This window comes from Hippocampus zosterae, chromosome 17, assembly GCF_025434085.1.
Source record: "Hippocampus zosterae strain Florida chromosome 17, ASM2543408v3, whole genome shotgun sequence".
NCBI lineage: Eukaryota > Metazoa > Chordata > Actinopteri > Syngnathiformes > Syngnathidae > Hippocampus > Hippocampus zosterae.
The window spans coordinates 8773456-8791864 of record NC_067467.1 but is presented as its reverse complement, the minus strand read 5'-3'; the positions used below and the strand labels follow the sequence as shown (position 1 = coordinate 8791864).

The 18409-nt window shown below is 47.2% G+C and overlaps 4 protein-coding genes across 12 annotated transcripts; 3 read left to right on the top strand and 1 right to left on the bottom strand.

The window, feature by feature from the left end:
* Positions 1–213: 213 nt before the first annotated feature.
* Positions 214–1537, bottom strand: nupr1b (nuclear protein 1b). The gene is made up of 3 exons (XM_052049111.1): positions 1317–1537; positions 967–1103; positions 214–493 (listed from the first exon to the last, which is right to left on the bottom strand). Exons 1-2 carry the CDS (start codon positions 1411–1413, stop codon positions 976–978), a joined length of 225 nt encoding a protein of 74 aa, XP_051905071.1. The 5' UTR covers positions 1414–1537; the 3' UTR covers positions 214–493; positions 967–975.
* On the top strand, positions 1011–7471 carry sgf29 (SAGA complex associated factor 29). Of its 9 annotated transcripts, XM_052049103.1 has the most exons (12): positions 3647–3707; positions 4187–4290; positions 4459–4544; positions 4676–4744; positions 4822–4897; positions 4975–5047; positions 5137–5201; positions 5277–5406; positions 5694–5840; positions 6225–6260; positions 6341–6503; positions 6776–7471. In XM_052049103.1, the coding sequence occupies exons 4-12, from the start codon at positions 4679–4681 to the stop codon at positions 6890–6892; spliced, it is 873 nt and encodes a 290-aa protein (XP_051905063.1). In that variant the 5' UTR covers positions 3647–3707; positions 4187–4290; positions 4459–4544; positions 4676–4678; the 3' UTR covers positions 6893–7471. The 9 variants fall into 9 exon arrangements, with proteins under 9 accessions (XP_051905062.1, XP_051905057.1, XP_051905056.1 ...); XM_052049102.1 differs by lacking the exons at positions 3647–3707; positions 4187–4290 and adding an exon at positions 1011–1160; XM_052049099.1 differs by lacking the exon at positions 4187–4290 and having other exon boundaries at positions 3584–3693.
* Positions 7472–7548: 77 nt separating this feature from the next.
* nfatc2ip (nuclear factor of activated T cells 2 interacting protein) lies at positions 7549–11241 on the top strand. The gene is made up of 9 exons (XM_052049107.1): positions 7549–7684; positions 8139–8237; positions 8701–8761; positions 8838–8940; positions 9014–9100; positions 9719–9911; positions 10496–10640; positions 10824–10918; positions 10989–11241. Exons 1-9 carry the CDS (start codon positions 7673–7675, stop codon positions 11148–11150), a joined length of 957 nt encoding a protein of 318 aa, XP_051905067.1. The 5' UTR covers positions 7549–7672; the 3' UTR covers positions 11151–11241.
* Positions 11242–12472: 1231 nt separating this feature from the next.
* Positions 12473–18057, top strand: spns1 (SPNS lysolipid transporter 1, lysophospholipid). The gene is made up of 14 exons (XM_052049873.1): positions 12473–12713; positions 13121–13283; positions 13609–13824; positions 13903–13968; positions 14407–14543; positions 14811–14962; positions 15044–15110; positions 15175–15317; positions 15437–15589; positions 16153–16342; positions 16484–16549; positions 16640–16738; positions 17329–17497; positions 17588–18057. The coding sequence occupies exons 3-14, from the start codon at positions 13617–13619 to the stop codon at positions 17659–17661; spliced, it is 1524 nt and encodes a 507-aa protein (XP_051905833.1). The 5' UTR covers positions 12473–12713; positions 13121–13283; positions 13609–13616; the 3' UTR covers positions 17662–18057.
* The last annotated feature ends 352 nt before the right edge of the window (positions 18058–18409 follow it).

Below are 18409 nucleotides of genomic sequence, written 5' to 3'. Positions count from 1 at the left end.
GTCTTCATGAGAGAGGAGAGGTTTTCTTTTGGCCAGCGGTGAAAGAAGCTGAGGTATTTTCCAAACTGAAATTGGTTACGTTGATCAAAATGTTCCCCTTGACCCATGGAAAATGTGGACTTGTCGCATGTTTGTATCGAAAATAGCACTAATCATCAAGGCGACATTGTTGACCAATATTTCGAAGACAAAAAAAAAACGTGTGGCGAATAGTCCCAAATTGTCATGTGACTTTTAATCCAGCAGAGGGCAATGTTGCTCACATCATATTTATTATTTTGTTAAAAAAAGCATACGTCAAACTTTATTGCGAAATCCGCCATGTAACACCCAAATGTTCCCGCTGCCGCCACGCGCACCACCGCTGCGGGCGGGCGGTTCACAGGCAGCCGACGTGGTCATCAGGACGGACGTCGGCGCCGGGACGGACGACGTGGTCGCTCCCGTGTCATCGTCACTGCAGGTCGTGTCCGCTTGAGCCGTCAGATGAGTCCTGGGGGGAGGCGTGGGGCAAAAACACGTTCAACATCGACCCACTATTAAAGTACTTGACTCGATTTAGTCATACATCAGAAACCCTTTCCCCGACGAAATGAATTCAAATGGTGCTTCTGTACTTCCGTACTTCTGTAATAAGACAATAGAATTGACCTGTAAATTTCCCCAGTGTGGGACAAATAAAGGATATCTTATATGGAAAATTCTGGATTCCCCCCTCCCAAAAAAAAACAACAATATTTAAAATAAGAAACACACCATATTGTATAAATATATAATAAGTGTGAATGTGGAGACTTAAATAGGTTCTGTAAAGACAAATGTCACAATAACTATTGTGTGGGTTTATGGGCCTTTCGGGGGCGTGGCCTATTGAGAGAAGGAATTTGGCCTGTGGCGAGCACATAGCGGCGAGAGGGAGAAAAAAATAGCGGGTAAGGAGGGAAAGGAAGAAAAAAAATCTGTTACCTTGGACTTTCATTCTTTGGTCTTCTTGTCGCTGTTTTGAAGTTTCTCTGCGATCTTTCGCTCGTGTCCCGCCGGGATGTGCCTGTTGGTGTTTTCGCTGGCCTCCTTCTTTGTGCGACCTTTGCGTGATGCCCCATCTGGTGATGTCATCATCGCCAACGCAACGCATCGAGAAAAACAACAACGGCAACAAGGTTCAGCCGTCCGTTTTCGATATTTCTCTTCTCCTCCTGGAGCCCATCCCAGCTGCCTTTGAGTAAGAGGCGGGCTGGCTACCAGCCAATTGCAGGGCACATACAGACAAACATGATGATGATGATGATGATGAAGAAGAAGATGATGTATCTGACCTGTGTACTTGTCACTGAGGTTGTAGTATTCGTACTGGTCGTAGTACTGGTCCTCGAAGTTGCTGGGCTTCAAGTTCTTGACGTCCACGTGACTCATGTTGCCGCTTTCCTCGTCGTCTCGCAGGGCAAAACAAAGAAAAGGAAATCAACTGCCTCACTCTGGTTCTATGGATCGCTGTGCTCTTGCGCTGCCTGGTTGCTTGCGTGTTTTGGTGTGAGGTGGCGCTTTTATGAGACGGCTCAGTTCCCTCCCTGCTGAAAACTTTCAGGCTCCTCCTGCTATTGCATCATTTGAAAGCTCAGGACTCACTTTTCACATGTTCCAAAATACAGGCATAACCAAGCAACGTATCTGCCCAAATTTCAGCCAGCCAAAGTATACGTTCTGTTTTACTACAGGCATTAATCAAGCCACACACTCCAGGTACTTTATAAACTGCTGCTCCAAAAAGTTTTTTTTTTTAAGTTAAGGTCGAGCAGTGCAAATCCAATGAAAAGCTTGAAATGGGAAAAACGAAAATTGAGTTGAGAGCCAAGTCAACAAACTTCGACAATGTAATTGGTCTTGGAAGCGTTTTTACTACTGACTGCTTCAGCTTTGTGACTATCCAGTCGAGCAAAAACGCTTTAATTGTGCATCCTCTGCATTGTTTGATAGAGGAACCCTTTGACGCACCCTGCAACATGATAACATGGTCAGCCAACCACTGGAGTAACTGCTGTCCCTGAAAGGGTTAGATCAAAACTTTATTTCATTATTTTGCTTCGGCTCCTGTTGAATGCATGTGATCAACATACGTGACCTAGTTATGTGGGGGTTTTTTTATCTCTCCGTCGCCGCACGATAACTCACAAACTTCCAACTCGAACTTTTATCTGCTGAAAAACCAGGACAAGGTCACAGACAAACCACACAGAAAGTTTACGCAACATCACGCCACACGCTTCTTTATCACACAACATGCACGTTCTCAGGAGATTTCGACACAAGTTTGGTTAAAAATAAATCGGCTGCGCTTTTCAACTTTACTGCATTCTGAATGTGTGTGTGTGTTTGGGTACACTCAATAATGTTTGCGAGCCACTAATGCAGTGGCTTAGAAGCAGGTCACGCAAGATAAGAAAGTCACTGTTTGCGATTTGCTGCCAACTTTGGCATTGAACTTGACGAATGAGACGCATGCAGCACGCTTCACGTGGGCATGCACACATCATCAACAAATCGGCTCGCAAAGCGGTTAGCATTCCTATTTGAACTTGTTCAGAATTTTGCTCTCATTCGAACATCCTGCGGTTGAATAGCCTGTGACCTGGAGTCTGTCCCAGCTGACTCACTCCAGATTGGGCGCCAGCCACCGCTAGCGCACAAATAAATGACTGGTTCAGAGTAAATGTCAGGGCAACCGTAGGCAGGCGGTGACTTTGTGCCTACATAATGTCATGGGAATTCAAGACAAACAATGGGCTGGTCGCCAGTCGGGCAGATATAGACACCAGCCACTGGCAGGGCACGGACTGGTAAACCACTGATTGGTCGCTAGTTAAAGTCAGGCACAACCTGTAAACTGTGAGGTGGAAGTGCTAAGCTGGGGGTCGGCAACACGCGGCTCCAGAGCCGCATGCGGCTCTCTAGCGACATCTAGTGGCTTCCTGGAGCTTTATTAAAAATGTTTGAAAATGGAAAAGGATTTTGATAGAAGGCCAATATAGCTCAAATAGAAATGGATACATGTTGCAGCTCCGAAAAAAGGAGAGCTGTGGTGTTGATTTTTTTTTCAAACGTACACTTTATTTATGCTTTTAACAGTCTCGACAAACACAGACACGTCTGTGTCCGACTTGCCTTCTCTCCTCTCGTTGGACTTGAGAGGCGTTCAAAGACAGCCTCAGAAAAACGGATATTAATGATCACTTCATCGACACTAAGGAAAGCGAAAATAGTGCACCAAAACAAAAAATAAAGCGAGGAAATTACAAAATAAATTCTATGGGGGCGTTTGTGAACACACAACAAAGGAATGAATAACATAAACAATTCTGAGACAGTCCAGTCTCCTACATACTGTACATACAGCATGTGTTTCCTTCATTGTAAGTTTTATAGAAGGCTTTTTATGTTTTTTTGCGGCTCCAGGCTAATTAGTTTTTGGTTTTTGTTTTGTCCTATATGGCTCTTTCAACATTTTGGGTTGCCGACCCCTGTGCGAATATGCCCGATATTCGATGTGCTCCTCAACGCCTGCTTGGCGTCCAGCGGGTGGCAGGGCGTCCCACACGCCTCTGTTTCGACAGCAGGAAAACAAGACGAAGAAGAAGAGCTACCCGGAAATAGAAGAAGACGAAGCTAACGGACTAGCAAGCGGACAACTTTTGGAAGGTTCAATTGTGTTCGTACGTCGCTTCGAATATTTTTGTGCCAACTATTGCAAGTGTTGACTGCTGATGTGAATGAATATCATACATGCACACTTCCGGTTTAGTTTTGTTTTGAGCTCGTGGCCAACACAAGCCCCTGCCTAACATACGCGGTGGCAGCTTATCCCAGCCGTTTTCGGACAGTAGGCAGGGGGACACCCTGAACCGGTTGCCAGCCAATCGCAGGGCACACAGAGACGAACAACGATCCACACTCAAACTCCGGCAGCCTTCTGCACGTTCAATCAACATAAATAATTTGTCGTAATTGTAACAATGAATGCTTTTTTATGAGGTTGTGTGATCAGTCTGCATAATAATTCCAATGCTATGAGCGAGTGTTTTACATGCTTGCATAACTGTTTATTATTTTATAACGTGGCCAATTATGTGTGAAGATGATTGGGAGTACTTTTGTTTCTATGTGCCCTGCGATTGACTGGGAATCGGTCCAGGATGTGTCCTGTCTCTCGTCAGCTGGAATAGACGCCAGCCGACTTGTGATAATGAGGACAAACGCTTTAGGAAAGGAGTTAATGGATGGATCGATATGATAACAGTGAGATTTATTTAAGGGTACAACTAATCATTATTTTGTTATTTCTGAAAATGCACAAGCCTAACACGAAGATGATTCAGTCGCTGTTCTGAGAGAAATTCATTGAAATGTTAGCCATTGTTTTCCAGTGTAAAAGTAGTGTTTGTCACGCCTTTTTTGTTGTTACAGAATTCATCAGGAGGACGACAGAAGTAGAAGATTGACTGTTGAGAGGCTGACGTTTTGAGGATTTGGACAATTTTAAATTCAACAAGGTCTCGAAACAAATGGATGATCGAAATAGTTGCCAATTAATTTGATAGATTAATTGTCGAATCATTGTTGCACCACTAACCTTTTTGTGACAATATGAGTGATGTTTTATGTTAACATCAACCAACTTTAGGAGATGTCAGCAGATACCAAGATCGCCGAACTGCTCACTGAACTTCACCAGCTCATCAAACACACGCAGGTCAGCTTGCGTGATGTCCTCATTCCTGTGTGTGTCTCAGGTGGTCACATGACCCAATATGTGCGTACCTGTTTCAGGAGGAGCGGTCACGCAGCGAACACAACCTGCTCAACATCCACAAAACCCATGAGAGGATGCAGACGGAAAACAAAAGTCAGTGGGCGTGTTTCCGGGTGATTGACACGGCACTTTCTGCACGAGATTGATATGAGTGCGCGTTTGTCCTGCAGCGTCGCCGTACTACCGCAACAAGCTGAGAGGACTTTACACCACCGCCAAAGCCGATGCGGAGGCTGAGTGTGGGTCAGTTCAGCATGCAGACTGCACACCCCAGCGCAACATGTCATGTAAGGTGTTGCCATGGTAACCGTAAAAGTTTGTCTGGCGTTCAGGATCCTGCGTCGCGCTCTGGACAAAATCGCGGAGATCAAGTCGTTACTGGAGGAGCGAAGGATCGGTGCGTATGCACCTGCGGCCCATCCTGTCTGTCTTGCCGCCGGTGTCCCCTCACGACGCATTTTGTCCGTTGCAGCCGCTAAGATGGCCGGCGTTTATAGCGACAGCGACCCCCCCAGGAAGACCATGCGGCGCGGCGTTCTCATGACTCTCCTCCAGCAGTCAGCCATGACGCTGCCGCTCTGGATTGGCAAGCCCGGCGAAAGGTACCGCAATACCCGCTTTTGACTTGACTTGTTGAATAGCAATGCTGTTTTCCCAAACATGAGCAATCATAATCATGGTTACAAACTTGACCAAAATAACGGTGAGTCTCATTTTGGCCATAATCATGCAGCCCTATACCTGACCGCTGCCACATGCTTGAAAGGGGAACTCCAGTCAACATCTCAGGATTTTGCATTATTTTTAAAATCTGTTTTATCTGCCGCTGTTTACTTTAATCTTGTGAAGCATTTATTCTGGGGGAATAAAAAAATCATTGTCTTTGCAGCCCGCCCCCTCTGTGCGGGGCCACGCCCGCCAGCGGCGACTACGTGGCCAAGCAGGGAGACAAGGTGGCGGCCAGGGTCAAAGCGGTGGACGGAGACGAGCAGTGGATCCTGGCTGAGGTCGTCAGCTACAGCCACGCCACCAACAAGTAAGCGCCTCACGTTCTATTTGGACCTCCTTTACTCTGCCATCAATCCAGTCCAAGTAATAGCGTGGCATAGGTCAAGTCAGTGCTATCCACCATCTAGTGGTGAACACTGTTATTACAACTGAAAACTGATAAGCTGCAGTATGGTTTTCTTGTTGTCATAGATTAATCAAGGGCTGAGAGAATGGGCTGCCAGTTGCCTATAAAATGCATTGAAAATCCCTTTGTGGTGATTTGGCAGCCTGTCATGCATTCACAAACATTCACTCCTTCCTGACCCCTTTTTTTGTTCTTGAACGTTCCTGTCCTATCATAACGGTATGTAAGACAAAAAGACCAAATGGCAATATAGGAAGTGCGCTAAACACTTGTGAACCCTTCCAGGTACGAGGTGGACGACATCGACGAAGAAGGCAAAGAGTGAGTATGTCACGTGCAAAAAGTTCGTCAGGCATGCCGCCAGGTGCTGATGTCACTTCCTGTATCTGCTCGTGCTTCAGGCGACACACTCTGAGCAGACGTCGCATCATCCCGCTGCCGCAGTGGAAGGCCAACCCCGAGACGGACCCCGAGGCGCTCTTCAGCAAAGACCAGCTGGTGCTCGCCCTCTACCCGCAGACCACCTGCTTCTACCGCGCCCTCATACACGCTCCGCCACACAGGGTCAGTCCCGCACGCTTCATGACCCGTACGGGTCAACTGTTGGAGCTTTCACTACTTTTTGCTGAAGGGTCAAATTGCCAACAGGAGTTTGATCCCTGAGCATTTTCTTGTTTGCCTTTCTTGACGCCTCCGCTCTCTCTGTCCCAAGCTCAGTGGCCGCTTCCTGTTTGAAGGCTCGTTCTTGATGATCGAAACTAGGGCAGAGAAAGTGCAAAACGGCAAATGATTTTGTGGTTCGCTTTGTCATGGCGTCATGTTTGATGTTGTCCCAGCCCCAGGACGACTACTCGGTGCTGTTTGAGGACACGTCGTACGCAGACGGCTACTCGCCGCCTCTCAACGTGGCTCAGCGCTACGTGGTCGCCTGCAAGGAGAACAAAAAGAAGTAAAAGCCAAGTGGACACAAGATACCGCCGCACGTCACCTTGGCCTCAAGCCGCATTGTGGCCAATCAAGGAACTGCATCTTGCCAAAAAGAAGCTTTTTGTTTTAAGATAGGATAACCATACCCGTCAACCTCGGCTAATAGCTGCCCTCATAAATGATTACAAATCCCCTTACCAAGCAACAAAAACCCGTACAACGGCTTACCGCGCATGCGCACATCATGCTTTATCAATCCGACCGTACGCAGCGATGAAAAAAAATATACGATTGAGGATTACTTTTGCTGGTTTGCCGTGACAATAGTAGCGGTCAACGACGACTTTGTTGTTGGTTACCAGCAGGTGAGACGATCTGGATTTGAGCCAAAATGGTCTTTGTGAGATCGGTTCACAACTGGGGGGTTTTTTGTTTTGTTTTGTTTTTTTCGTATAAAGGTACGAACAGGGACATGCACTACTGGAGAGGCAGCCACTCGGGGTGTTTTGGTCATGTTTAAAATACTATGGTATATTAAATGTGTGCATGAAATATTAAGATTGTACATAGTGAAAACTGTTTGAATTGTTTTAACATTAAAGGGTCAGAATAAACCATGTATTTGTTAATATTTTTTTTGTTGTTGTTTTAAACCAATTTAAATCGGAACGTTTGAATGGGGCTTCTTTTCAGGCCATGAAGGCAGATCGGTGGCACTGTGTCCTCAGGTGAGGGAATTTTGTTTTTGTTTTTATGTCCTACAGTCCGTGAATGCAGCAGTGACGCGCTGCACCATTAGACAGAAGATGGCGGACGCGGTGAGTTTGCCTCGTCAGTTCCAGCGATTACAAATAAAGATAAATAAAAAACACTAGAAAGTCTTAATGAAAGCGTAATGTGTTTAATGAGAGATTACCTGTTGGTGAAAAGTTTCTAGGTATAAGTGGTGCTCAAAGTCAAAGTAGCTTAGCGAGCCTATGCTAACGCGCCCTCAGCTTCACTTTGGGGCATTAAAGGAAAGAACGCTCAAACAAATTATTTACAGTATTTGGCATTGAAGTGTCACACGTCACTAGGGTCAGTCTCGCAACCCATGGTTTTGTGACAACAAAAGTTAAGAAGTCACTGTCAGGAAGTTTTCGAATACTTGGGAGTCCAAAAGTGTGATATTTCCCCCGCGATGATGTCACAGCACGACAGCGCTTATCAGCAGGTGACAACTAAGGAAATGGCATTTTGCGACGTGACCCGTGGGGTCTCTTTGTCTGCCAGCTTCACGACGGCGACGCGACGGCGGACAAGCCGGCGCCCAAACGCCGTCGCATCCTGGACTCAGCGAGCATCATTCCCGTGCCGGTCTACTCCAACAAGGCAAGTTCAAGAGCGCCACCCTCTCCCATCAGCACTTTTCACGAGGCTTCTAAAACGCCAAGTTTGTTCCATCAGTTTGTATTGTATCTTTCAACACTTGATATTGGTCAACCCTTTGTGATAATTACACCCACACAATTGACCAATATTAGAAATATGTATGAAATTAACCAACACGTGTTCTGGCCAAACGCCAACCATAAGTTGTGTGGGTCTTTTTTGACAGGGGTCTACTTTTTTTTCTTTTACTGTCAGAACTTGCAAAACAAATATTGACCTTTGTTTCAATTTTCCCAGTGTTACTGATAAATATATCCAGCCAGGCACTATAATGTTTTCAATTCACATTTTATCGTGCTAATTTTGACACAATGTAAACATAAACAAGCTCTCAGCCTGATTAGGAACAATGTTATTGTTGATGCTGGCGGCACAATCATGCTGCTGACTGGTTGGCTTCCAGGTGAACAGCAGCCTGCGATTGAATGCGGAGTGTCCAGTCTTGATGCAAAAGGAAGGATCGGGTCAGTAAGGGCTGGCTTGTGCCGCCGCTGACGTGTTTCAGATTCACTTGAGCTCTTTCCTCCCCTGCCACCACAGATGAAGGCGAAGTGGATAATCTGTGGTCGCAGATGACGCATCGGGAAGAGCAAAAGCAAGCGTTCAGCATCACCATCAGTGACTCTGATGATGAACAGGAAGTGTATGTGTCGCACCAGGAAGTAGCACGTGCACACACACAAAATTCAATGTGTGTGTGTGTTTGTGTATGTCAGAAAGGAGAGTCCCTCGCTCTCGCCGCCCCCTCCCCCAGCAGAGATTTCATTCAAGAAACAGTCGCAAGAGTCCAAGAGGAAGATCAAGTGAGTTTCTTTCTCGCATACATAAGTCTGCAAGAAAATATCGGATTTGTCCACGTAAAACACACACACACACCTGTGCTATATTTTGTGATTGAGAACGCATCACAAATATGGGTCACCTAACAATTTTAGTGTGGTTCTCATTGATGCACCTGAGGTTGTTGTTTGGTGTTGCTGCAACTGCAACTGAACCTGTGCTCCATGCCGAACTTTTATTGGGGACATATGCAAATTATAAGTAACATATCAGAAAAATAATCCCTTCCTCATTTGCATCTCACGTCTCTCAGCCCAGCCCACCGATACACCCCTCAATTGGCACCTGGAGACCAAAACATCTCTCGGTGCTATAATGGATACCTAACTGGGCAGATTTCGCATGAATTGAGACACTGTAACAAACTCAAGGACATCTTAATCGTGCTGCCTACCCAAAGTTGAACCTTCCTGTCTACCTACCTCTTCCTACTATCAGTTAACAAGGCCTCAGCTCCATTCAGCTCAAGCATACAAAATGAAACTTTAAACATGATAACTTTGAGTTCGTCTATACTCTAGCAGCTACTTTGATGCGCAACGTCAACAGACTCATCTTGTGTGTGCACATGTGCATGTCAGTGAAGTGGAGAGGAGACTACGTGCTGTCAGCGCCGCCCTCTCCCCCACGGGTGTGTCCAACAGGGGGCACCGGCGTGCCATCCCGGAGCAGGATGATGATGTCATTGTGATGGAGCCTGGGCTACAGTCATGTGACTTACAGGTGCTAAAAGTGCGATGTCGCACTGACATCTACAAGCTGACTGTCACAGCGGTATGTGCATAGTATTGTTTTGTGTTTTTTGTTATTGTAAAGTGTCCTTGTGTGTCTTGAAAGGCGCCTATAAATAAAATGTATTATTATTGTTATTATTATTATAGTACATTTGAAGTCGTGTAACCAAGCAAGGGTGCAGTCCAGAAATTTTCCAGTTGTTCCTCAACATCTAATTGAGTACCAAATTAATCAACGACTGTTTTGATAATTGATGAATCTCTTTAAGATCTAGTTGGTTTTGCATTTTCCAAATCCTTGGAATTTTTATTTGTCAACAGTAAATATTTTTCAATTTCCATCGGGGTCCATGCTGATTTTTATTTTCAAAACAAGATATTTACAAACATTGGCTTTCATTTAGAAAACTACAATAATCCACTTTTTTCTGATATTGTGACGGACATTACAGACCAAACCTAGAACTGAATCATCAATTAATGTGTGCATTTTCTGCACTGAAATCATGTTCTTCAAGTGTTAATCTGATTCCTTGATGAATGGAAAAAACAACGGACGGATGAATGGTCGATTGAAATACTGGTTAACTGCAGGCCTCTAAATGTTCCCCTGGTGCCCCTCAGAGTACGTCGGTGAGCCAGATGGCGAGCCAGATGGCAGAGATCTTGGGCGTGCCCGTCTTCCGCCTGCGGCTCCTGAGGGAGGAGGCGGAGCTTGCTGCTGAGGCCAGCGTGGGCGAGTTAGGCCTGGACATCACTGACATCTTGGGTGAGTCACAGGACAAGTCCAACCCCCAAGCTTTGCTTCATATCTTCTCTCTCTCGGGAAGTTGTCACGTGTTTCCATTTCTATTTCATTTTTACACTGTACAATGATAACGAGAATGAATGATTTCCTCATCTCAGCCATCCCTCTGACAGTGATATGATGACGTCTGTTGTGCGTGTCTAGAGTGTGTCGTCATGGCGACGGAGGAGGGTGCCGTCATCACGCTGCGACTGCAGGGCAAAGACCGAGGATCCACGCGGGACTTCTCGGTGCACAAAGTACGTAGCCGCCGCTTTATGCCGAGCGCAGCTGCGCTCGCCAGGGGCTAACAGCCGATGGATGTCACAGGGGGCGGAGCTCGGCGCCATCTTCTCGCAGTACGTGTCGGCGCTGCCCGCCGCCGCCAAGCGGAAAGTCAAGTTTCACTTTGATGGCTGCAAGGTAACGGACGGACAGACGCCGGCGCAGCTGCACATGGAGGACGGAGACATCATCGAGGTGTGGACGTGACACCAAAAGAAAAGGACTGCCAGTTTCATTTGCTGCAGAAAACAAATCAATCATATTTGTACTTTGGAAGACATTAAAGACTTTTTTTGAAGGGCTGGTTTAACCGCTTTCTTGGCATGTTGCATCAGGGGCGGATTGCTGTTATCAATGCAGTTCTTTACTCAGTGGTACTCTAAAAGTGGTGCGCTTAAGAATTATGGCCTGAGTGCACTTCAATTGTATGGAACTTGAATTTGGCTGTTGTGAGGAATTTGGACTGGTATCTTTTCAAAATCAGCGCCTTTCACCAAAGCCTCAAAACGGCACACTTGTTGAGTCATAAATGTTGAAGAGAGGGCAACATTTTCAACTCTTTAGATTGAGCAGTTGTATGTCAAAGTAACGTAGGCACATGTGGGAAGTGACCAATTGTATCAATTTGTCGGGGGAAAAAATGATTGCTGTGATTGGCTGGCAACCAGTTTAGGGTATACTCCGCCTGCTACCTGAAGTCGGCTGCGATAGGCTCCTGCATGACCACGACCCTCGTGAGAATTAAGTGGTTTCACATCATGGATGGTTTGAAATCTAAGATTGACCAAATGTGGACATGGGAGGTTCTGGCCCAACATCAGTGATTTGCATTTCATCTTTGATGCATTGTTTTGGTATAATTTTCTTGGGAATTTCTCCATTGTGAGACTAATAAAGGTTTTTCTTTTTCTTAATAAAATTTCATGTGCACTACATTTTAATTGAGCCATTATTTAAGTGCAGTTTCAAATTAAGAGCAGTGCCTATTTGTTTGAACCTTTATATCTCCAAGAAAGCAAATTGGAAGAATCGTGTTCAAACTTCGCAGAATGTTGCTCAAACCACTGACATAGGTTAAGAAACACCATTCCGCTGATTCATAATGGTGGGGAGGAGTGGAGAAGCTCATAGCTACATTAAAAAAACACTCAGAAAAATTCACATTTGTTTGGATGTTAATTTTGACTCTTGAACTCAAAAGTAATTTTGCAAAGATCACATTTCCACTTGAAGAACTTTGGTGCGGTCTCAACTCAATACATTTTTTTTTGTGATTACAACACACTCGTATGGGAGTGACGAAGGCATAAAAAAGTACCATTCGTGGAGAGCCTAACAGTCCTTATGTGCCTGCAAAAAATAAAAAATGTCTCCGGCTACTCCTCTTTCCTCTCATATTCCAGAAAACATACATGCTAGGTTGATTAACACTTGAAATTATCCATAAGTGTCAATGGTTATGTGTCTGAATGTCAGTTTATTTGAAACACGGAATTAACGTTACCTTATCACCTGATTGAATGCGGACACGTGATGAGTCATCACGTGAGCTTGTGACCGGAAGTTGGTGCCAAAGTGTCATGGCGGCAGCAGACAGATATCATTTGTGAGGTTTTTCGCTCACCACAAACTTTTCTCACCGGCTGACAACAGCAACAACAACAACAAGTAAGCAAGACAAAAAGAGAAAAAAACGGACATGTTTGTTCAACAGCTTCGGTGAGATGAAGCCGGAACTTGATGAAATCGTCTGAGTCATCGCATTTGGAGGTAAACAAACACGTCTTTTTCTTTCCAATGTTAATTTGTGAATCACGGGGACGCAGCATCATCAACACTTTTGAACTTCCTCTTACATTCAGACCATCAAGCCCACGCGCTCGTCTATTTCTTTTTATTTTACATATAGTTTGTTTATGTTCGGGAGAGGTTCGTCGGATTCCTTGTCGTGTCTCATTGTGACATCACACGTATTGTGATTTTATTTATTGCTATTTCTGCATTTCCAAGCACTACGCTTTTGTGCATTCAAAAACTTAACTAACGTTCAACAGTTGGTGGGGGCAAAAGGAAAAACATTCAAAAATCGTATCGATAAATGCGATTTACTGACGTGTGCGTGTGATCAGTTCATGCATAACTGAGCTGTAATTTGGAAAGTTCACGTATGTTGTCAGGTGGGTGATGAGCGAATGATTGACGTCCAAGCTGCCCAGTCACGTGCTTCTTGTCCAAGAAGGAAAGCGTGCAATCAAACTGCAAGCCGTCTCTAAGCCACCCCTAACTGATGCACCTCGTGACTTCACTTCAGGATACCACGCCCTCAGGCCACTTGATTAGGTATACCTGCTGCCAGCACATGCATTGTATGCAAATCCATTTGTTGGTCCGTGCATTCATGTACCGGTCAACTCGAGTAAAACCTGTTCAGCACACCCGAAGAACGACATACAAGTCGTGTTTTTTTTCTACTAGTGTGATTTTAGGCCTACCTGTATGACTGTTAAGATAAGTAGCTTTTTTTTTTAATAAGTCATTCTACTAGTTTGCCCAAGTTGTACTAGCAGAGAGGACAAAGAGCATACTAGTACATACTAAAGCGGGACACCCTTGATAACAACTAAAAGCTTTAGCTAGTTGCATGACTTCAATGTTGTTGCCGCAGCGGCCGCCATGTCTGCAGACACGCCCGCGACAGATGCGACGCCGTTTATGTCGGATGACAGTGAGGCGGTGTCGACGGAGGAGGAGGAGGAGTGTCGGGATGCGGTCCAGGGGGAGGAGCATAGCAGCGGCGTATCGCCCTTGCGGGCTGTGCTCACCGTCCTAATCCTGTGTTTTGTCAACCTACTCAACTACATGGACAGGTTCACCATCGCAGGTACCCGTGCTCGCACGCATGCACACTTACGCCCGTGCGGGCACCAGGCGCACCCTGATGATGTCATTCACCCGGCAGGTGTCCTTCCCGACATCGAGCGTTATTTTGGGATCGATGACAGCAAATCTGGTCTGCTCCAGACAGGTGAGAATGCACGTCGATGTCAAACATGGCTGCCGCCCTCAGGCACGGACGTGTATATGAATGAATTAATAATGCCGCTTACTGAACAGGATCCTGGCCAAAAAAAGTGTTTTCAGGAGGAAAAAAAATGTTGTCAGTTAACAGTGGCAATGCAAGATGGCTGCCCTCGGGCTTCAGCCACAAGCAGCCGATTGATAGTCCAGTCATGATGAAGTCCTTGCCTTCAGCACTCAACTGTATGTCAACAGCACTGCCATGTTGGATGTGGCAGGGTGGGGCCCACATCACATTTTAGCAGAAGGCGAATGACCCATCTTGTCGATGCGCTTTGCCACATCCAATATGGCCACAATGTTGACGTATGAACGGTACACACAAGGCAGCAGCGTCTGTCCACGGCCAGCCTGTGACCTCACTTGGGCCATGTCTGGCCTCCAGTCTTCATCTGCAGTTACATGTTCCTGGCACCGCTCTTCGGTTACCTGGGCGACCGCTACAACCGCAAGATAATCATGAGCGTCGGCATCACTTTCTGGTCCCTCGTCACGCTCGCCAGCTCCTACACGCCCAAGCAGGTCAGCGGCAACCTTCCCTCATCGCGGTGTTTGCCCTCTTGATCTTTGGCAACTTCATGTGTCTGCAAGGTGCTCTCTCGAATTCCCACGTGTCCTTCCTTTCATTGCACTCTTGAAGTTTCTCAAATTTGGTGTCCTCTTATTTATTATGTTTGCATTTTTCAACTTCCTCGCGTGTCCTTTTTTTCTCAACTTTTTTGGGCTTGTGTGACAAGCTGGCGTGCTGAGACGGTGACGGCGAGTCCATTTGTTTTGTTTTCCTCTCAGCACTTCTGGGCCCTGCTGCTGACGCGAGGCCTGGTGGGTGTGGGCGAGGCCAGCTACTCCACCATCGCACCCACCATCATCGCCGACCTCTACGTCAAGGACCGTCGCACCAACATGCTGTCCATCTTCTACTTTGCCATCCCCGTCGGCAGGTAGGCGCGGCGCCAGCACCCCCCGCGTTACCGAGCGTCCTCAGAGCCGCCATCGGCGTCGTCGTCTTCTTGTCTCCGCAGCGGTCTGGGCTACATTGTGGGCTCCCAAGTCAGCAACGTGACCATGGACTGGCACTGGGCTCTGAGGGTGCGTCCGTGTGCGTTGTTGTCGTCCTCGTCGTCATCGCCTGAGCGTGCCGGCTCTATCGCAGGTGACGCCGGCGTTGGGTCTGGTGGCCGTGATGCTCCTGATCCTGGTGGTGAAGGAGCCAAAACGCGGCGCCATCGAAGCTCGGCCCGAACGTCAGCTTCATCAAAGCGGCTGGATCGATGACTTGCGAGCGCTGAGTAGAAAGTAAGACACGCTGGCCGCCCCCGGGGGATCCCGCGCTCGACAACTCCTAACCGAGCACACATGCACTCCCCCCCCCCCCCCCCGCCCCCCACTTCTCTTTGCCGTTGTTTGTGGAGCAGCACGAGCTTCGTGCTGTCCACGTTGGGCTTCACGGCGGTGGCCTTCGTCACAGGCTCGCTGGCACTGTGGGCGCCCACCTTCCTGTTCAGGGCGGCCATGTTTACGGGCGAGCGCGCGCCCTGCATGGAGGCTCACTGCTCGTCCTCAGACAGGTGAGCCTTCGCCCCGGGTCGCCGGTAGGGGAAGGGAACGCCGGTTATGTGACTTGACCCCAGCCAGACTCAAGGAGACAATTTCAGCGCTTTTTGGGCTAAAAATTAAGGATTGACTTTGACTTGAATGACATAACTTGACAAGACTTGTCAAGCTCATTTTCAAATCATGCGATTAATAGCAATAAAGACACCTGTCGGGGGGGGGGGGGGAAAGATTTTTAGGCCGTCTCAGTCCTTTGCGTGTCAGTCATGCTCAAACTCCCATTTTCCAAATGTTATCGATGACCTTTGCGAATGTTCATCTTGTTATTCACTCATTCATTCCCAAAGACGTTTTTAAACGTCTTTTCAGACTTGGTCCAGAATTGGTTGGTACCGAATGAGTTAATAATCAGTGCCATTCATTTAGGTGAAGAAACTGATGATGCCACTCATTCGTCACAATAATTAGGAAATAGGTCAAGATAGTCTGGATTTGAAATTTGAGGGTTATACTTTTTTTTTTTGGATGCCTTTCCGACCGTCTCGAATGACTGCGTGTGTGGTTTGTGTGCGGGCAGTTTGATTTTCGGTGCCATCACGTGCGTGACGGGCGTGCTGGGCGTGGCCAGCGGCGTGCAGGCCAGCCGTCTGCTCCGAAGCCGAACTCCGCGCGCAGACCCGTTGGTATGCGCCGCCGGCCTGCTGCTCTCGGCGCCCTTCCTCTACCTCGCCGTCGTCTGCGCCCAGGCCAGCACCGTCGCCACATATGTGAGTATATACTCGAGCTCCGACACCTGCCACGTTAGCAAAATGACGTCTTCTACCTGTCAACCAACCACTCGCCATCTACTTGTCATGTTCCCGTTGCTTTTGAGTGTATGAATGGTGACGATATTGTGTTTTGCGCAGGTGTTTATTTTCCTGGGCGAGACGTTCCTGTCCATGAACTGGGCCATCGTGGCCGACATTCTGCTGGTCAGCAACGTGGCGTGACGCATGTACCATATTTATCCTCCTCCTTCTACTAATGTGCTTGTGTTTTTTTTGTTTGTTTTTGTCTGTCAGTACGTGGTGGTTCCCACACGGCGCTCTACCGCAGAGGCGCTGCAGATTGTCATCTCGCACCTGCTGGGAGACGCCGGAAGTCCTTATCTCATCGGAGTGGTGCGTACGCACTCTTTTCTTCTTGCACGCTTGTCACCCGCCATCGATTTGCATACCAACGCTATTTGACATTCAAGTTGATTTCATCATTCCATTTTCCGATTTATCCTCGAAAGGGTCGTGGGGGTTGCTGGAGCCTATCCCAGCCGTTTTCGAGCAGTAGGCGGGGGACACCCCTGAACCAGTTGCCAGCCAATCGCAGGGCACAAAGAAACGAACAACCATTCGCACTCACACTCACACCTAGGGACAATTTAGAGTGTTCAATCAGCTTGCCATGCGTGTTTTGGGAATGTGGGAGGAAACCGGAGTACCCGGAGAAAACCCACGGGCCTGCGTGGGTTTTCTCCGGGTACTCCGTGGTTTTTCTACAATTTGACTGAGAGCCATGTTGTATTCCGCAACCTTTTGGAAACGGGCAGCTCGCGATTCATGGCAACAAAGGGCTTCTGGTTTTCAGTACCACCCTTGAGAGGTTGCTTCTTCGTCATCAATGATGTCACTCGCAAAACTTTCATCCATGATGGAAATTGTTGCAAATTCAGGGATGAATTGTGGCCCTGCGTTTCATGTGTCGTGGCAACTTCCAGGTGTCGGACTCCTTGAGGAAGTCGGATTCCTTCCTGTGGCAGTTTCGCTCGCTTCAACTGTCTCTGCTGCTTTGCGCCTTCGTGGCCGTCGGGGGCGGAGCTTTCTTCCTCGCCACCGCCCTTTTCATTGAGCGAGATCGACAGCGAGCTGAGAACTTGACAGCCGCAGGTGACTCAACATGCCCGCTTAACACGCAGCGCCCGAGTCGCGTGCGAGGTAGCGTGACTTGATGTTACTCGGTGTTGTGTGTGTCCACAGATGACGACGAGCCCATCGTGGTGCCCAAAAGCGGGCGATCCACTCTGGTTCCGGTGTCCAGCGTTCTGATTTGAAGGGTTCTGATTTGAAACTTTGCCTCCCCTCCTTCTCTCAGTGGAAGGAAGCGGCAGGAACTTTTATCACGGTTTTTCCTTTTACATTTTTTTGGGGGGGGGAGGCTGACGCTGAGCAAGAAGAATCCAGTACCAAACTCGAATGGCCTCCAGGTCCCAAAAATGTTTTGTTGTTCTTTTAAACCAAGACCACTTTTAGGATATTCAACTTATACGGTCTTTTAATATAGTCTTGACCTTTCTGAACTTGCTGACTTTTCTGCTTTTGTCCCGGTGTTGAACCTTCTCTTCGGCATTTTGGTTTGGGGGTCTTACCGTGCGTGGTCTTGGCGGTCAGCCACTTTGCTGACTCTGTTTTTAGATGAACTGAATAAACCAAGCTAACTTGTTTACTTATTCACTTGTGTCACTTATTTGGAACGCACCTCGTTTAGTTGTCGGCTTGTCATCTGGTAGTTCTACACGAGTCATCTCTAGGATGCTCGTCAACTGCTTTTCAAGCCATTTCTTGTGATCTTGTAGTTCTACTTTAGTTGTCTAGCAGTCACGTAGTGCTGAGGTGCTGTTGATTTTGACATCTGGTAATCATCGAGTAGTTCTGTACTAGTCATCAGCTAACCAACTCATAGTTTGCAAGCCATCGTTTCATCTTCTGGTGGTCCATTATTTAGATACTAGTCATCTCCTGGTCACCTGTTAGTCGTCCTCTGGAGTCTAGTCCTTTGCTGTCCTGGTCGTTTGTTAGCCG